At 66.7% G+C, this 3,456-nt stretch overlaps 1 protein-coding gene across 1 annotated transcript; it reads right to left on the bottom strand.

Moving 5' to 3' along the window:
* Positions 1-513: 513 nt before the first annotated feature.
* On the bottom strand, positions 514-1,946 carry SOX3 (SRY-box transcription factor 3; the record flags this gene model as incomplete). Its single annotated transcript, XM_081125768.1, is given in 2 exon segments — positions 514-1,877; positions 1,880-1,946. Coding segments are annotated over 2 exon segments (1,431 nt in total).
* Positions 1,947-3,456: the final 1,510 nt, after the last annotated feature.

Genomic DNA, 3,456 nt, shown 5'->3' with positions numbered 1-3,456 from the left:
CGGGAGACACACGCACACCTGGCTATAAATTAACACTGGATTTAGCTGCCGCGCCCCTCGGCGCGGCCAGCCCCCGAAAACCCGCGAGGAAAACATGCAACGCGACCGGAGGAGGGGGCGTTGCAAGTTTCAGGCCAGCCTCACCCGACAGTACGTTTCTCCCATTCACTCCACGGCTACCGGCAAACTAAGGAGAGCACATTTTCAAATGCAACCGGAAAACCCAGGAACCCCGGGGGAAGAGGGGGTCTGCTTTTTCTTGGCGAACATCACAGCGACTCCAGCCTACGAAAGGGGAGGGGAGGGCAGCGGAGCTCTAGCAAGTGCCGTTTCGGCAGCCCCGGACTTCTTTTGGCTTCTGGACACAACCCGACAGCTACGGCGAAACTTTCTGTCGTCCCCTTCATCGGTACAAGGCAACAGACCCGGGCAAGCAAAGCTAAACAACAAGGCGTCCCAGCTTGGGGCTGCGGGGTGGGGCGGGGCGCGGGGGCGACGAGCGCGGGCCGGCGCTCAGATGTGGGTGAGCGGCACGGTCCCGTTGACGGCAGTCCCCGCGCCCTGGTAGTGCTGGTGCACGCTGTGCAGGCGGCCGCCGGGCAGCGGCGAGGCGGCGTCGGCCGCGTCTCCGCCGGGCGGCAGGTACATGCTGATCATGTCGCGCAGGTCTCCGAGGCACGCGCGCTGCGAGTGCGAGGCGATGGCGGGCGGCGGCGAGCTGGGCTCGGTCTTCACCACGGCGCCCATGGGGCCCAAGCTCATGGCGGCGGCGGCGCCGGCCGGCTGCTGCCCGTAGGCGGCGGCTGCGGCGGCGGCGGCGGCGGCCGAGGGCGCCATGGCCCCGTAGCCCGAGGCGGCGGCGGCGGCGGCCGCGGCGTTCATGTAGCTCTGGGCGGCGGGCGGCATCATCGGGCCGTACTGCAGGCCCGCCATGTCGTAGCGGTGCATCTGCGGCAGCGCGGGCGGCGGCGGGCTGCTCATGGTGGCGGGCTGCGCGTAGCCCAGCTGCTCCTGCACCAGCGAGTACGCGCCGTTGGCCCAGCCGTTCACGTGCGTGTACGTGTCCAGGCGCTGGCCCACGCCCACCGGGCTGGCGGCCGCGGCGGCGGCGGCGGCGGCGGCGGCGCCGGGGGGCAGCAGGCTGCCGGGCAGCGAGTACTTGTCCTTCTTGAGCAGCGTCTTGGTCTTGCGGCGCGGCCGGTACTTGTAGTCCGGGTACTCCTTCATGTGCACGGCGCGCAGCCGCTTGGCCTCGTCGATGAACGGCCGCTTCTCGGCGTCCGTCAGCAGCTTCCAGTCGGCGCCCAGGCGCTTGCTGATCTCAGAGTTGTGCATCTTGGGGTTCTCCAGGGCCATCTTGCGCCGCTGCCCACGGGACCACACCATGAAGGCGTTCATGGGCCTCTTCACGCGGTCCTGGTCGCTGCCCGCGCCGCCGACGCTCGCGCCGCCGCCGCCTGCGTTCGCGCCGCCGCCTGTGTTCGCGCTACTCTTGCCGGCGCCGCCGGGGGCCGCGGGGCCGCCAGCTCCCGTCCCGGGAGTGGAGGGCCCCACGGGGCTCTTGAGTTCAGTCTCCAGGAGGCTGTACATGGCCGGAGCGGGAAGAAGGTGCGCCAGAGTGGCGGGAGGAGAAGGCGCTCCCGGGGCTGGAGCGGCCACGGTGAAAAGGCCTGGGGGCTCCGTCGGAGGGGCGCTTGGGGGCCGGTGGGCCAGCGGGTCGGGCGGGAAGGACAGGCTTGCCGAAGCACTCCGAGCCAGGTCTACAGCAACCCGCAGGCCACTCGCACCTAAGCGTTGTCGCGCTGGCCGCATTCGCTGTCTGGCCGGGTGCTCGCCAGGCCCCTTATATACCTGCTTCGATCCCCCAGGGTTCGGCTGGGTCCGCCCCTCGCCTCAGGGAGTCCCAGTGATTGACGGGCCTGCACTGATGCACTCTGGCCAATCATCACGGAGCCCCCAGTTCGTCCCCCACTGCAAAAAACTTCGGGGAGCCCTTTCATTCACCTCCACGCCCCTCTTGGGCCGGATGACGTGATGAGAGTTATTCAGGAGGCGGGAGTCCCGGAGAGCCACTCAGAGACCACCAATTAGGGTCTCAAAAAGTTTGAAAGAACAAAACTCTAGGGGGTGACAGAGGGGGGAGGGGCGCACGAGCAGGATTCAGGGGAGAGGAGGCAGAGGAGCGCCCATGGGGCCTGGAAAACAACTTTGCAGCCCTCTCAGGGCCGACCCGTGCCCAATCCGGGGCCACCACGCAAAGCTTTCCGCTGTCTGCGCGGAGGTCCACCAGCCGCTTCTTCTGCCAGTGCTTGGACACTGGGCATCGCCAGCATCCAGGCGGGCTTGGGGTTCGGGGCGCCACCGAGGTGCCCCGGGCTGCGGCTCCGAGAAGCTCTCCCTGGAATCGGCCTCTGTCCAGGCGGACAGAGCAGAGGTCAGGGAGCCGTGTGGGAGACAGGCTTCGGGACCGCAGAGCGCACAGGAGGCTGTGAGGCTCCGCGAAGGTTGGTGTGAGAGCAGTCAGCCTTCGGCTGCCCGCGCGGGCCGAGGCGCTCACCGCGGTGGTGCAGGCAGTGTGCGGGTGGGGGCTGGGGGTTGTACCGGCCTCGGCTCTGGCGCTCCAGGACCCCGCTTAGCGGCCCCTTTTTGTCTCTGCTCTCTAGCCATTTCGTTTTTTCCAGTCCGATGCCCCTGAGGGGGAGGGTCGGGCCCCTTGGAAAATCCGTTTTCATGGCAACACCGAGCCTCTCCAAGTGAAAGAAAAGTTTCTTGGAGGGGGGGACGGTGGCCAGAGACGAGCCGGGGCGGTCCTCGGGGCCGACTGTGGGGCCCCTCCACTGGCCGCACACCTGCCAGGACCACTGAGTGCTGCTGTCGCCGCGCAGCCGCGGAGCCGTGCCGACTGCCTGGGGAACCGGACTCCACTAACGGATTTCGTCCTTTCTTGTTTTACAGCCTTCCCAACCTGAACTTCCAGACTCGGAGCGGGACACTCACCCGTTTGTCGGGTGGCCTGCCAAAGCGTATAGGCGGGGAAGCCCGGCTGCGGGGAGAGGAAACCCCAACAATCACTTCCACCAACCCAAGCGAGTGACACGGCGTTTGAGACTCCTGGAGCAGCCCGACGCTACGGTGGAGAGGAGAAGCCAGCTGGGTAGAAGTGGCAGAGATTGAAATAAGGTGTCCGCCCACTGTGGGCGCCCCTCCCCCGCCCCAGCCTCATGGAAAAGTGGGGAAGCTAAAGAAAGACTTAAACCCAAAGTGTGAAACCAAAACCAAAACCCAGGCTTTTAGTACCTTACCGCTAATGCAAGACCAGGCGATCCTCTCTGCTGCGTGAATTGCAGGCCAGCCCCCTCTGGGGCTGGGAGACCGCTGGCACCGGAATCCCAGCGCCCAGCCGGCCTTATGTCCTGGAAGTTTGGGTCCCGAAACTTGCCCCTTAAGTTTGGGTTC

Source organism: Miniopterus schreibersii, assembly GCF_964146895.1.
Source record: "Miniopterus schreibersii genome assembly, chromosome: X".
NCBI classification, from domain to species: Eukaryota; Metazoa; Chordata; class Mammalia; order Chiroptera; family Miniopteridae; genus Miniopterus; species Miniopterus schreibersii.
This window is presented reverse-complemented; position numbering and strand designations above follow the sequence as displayed.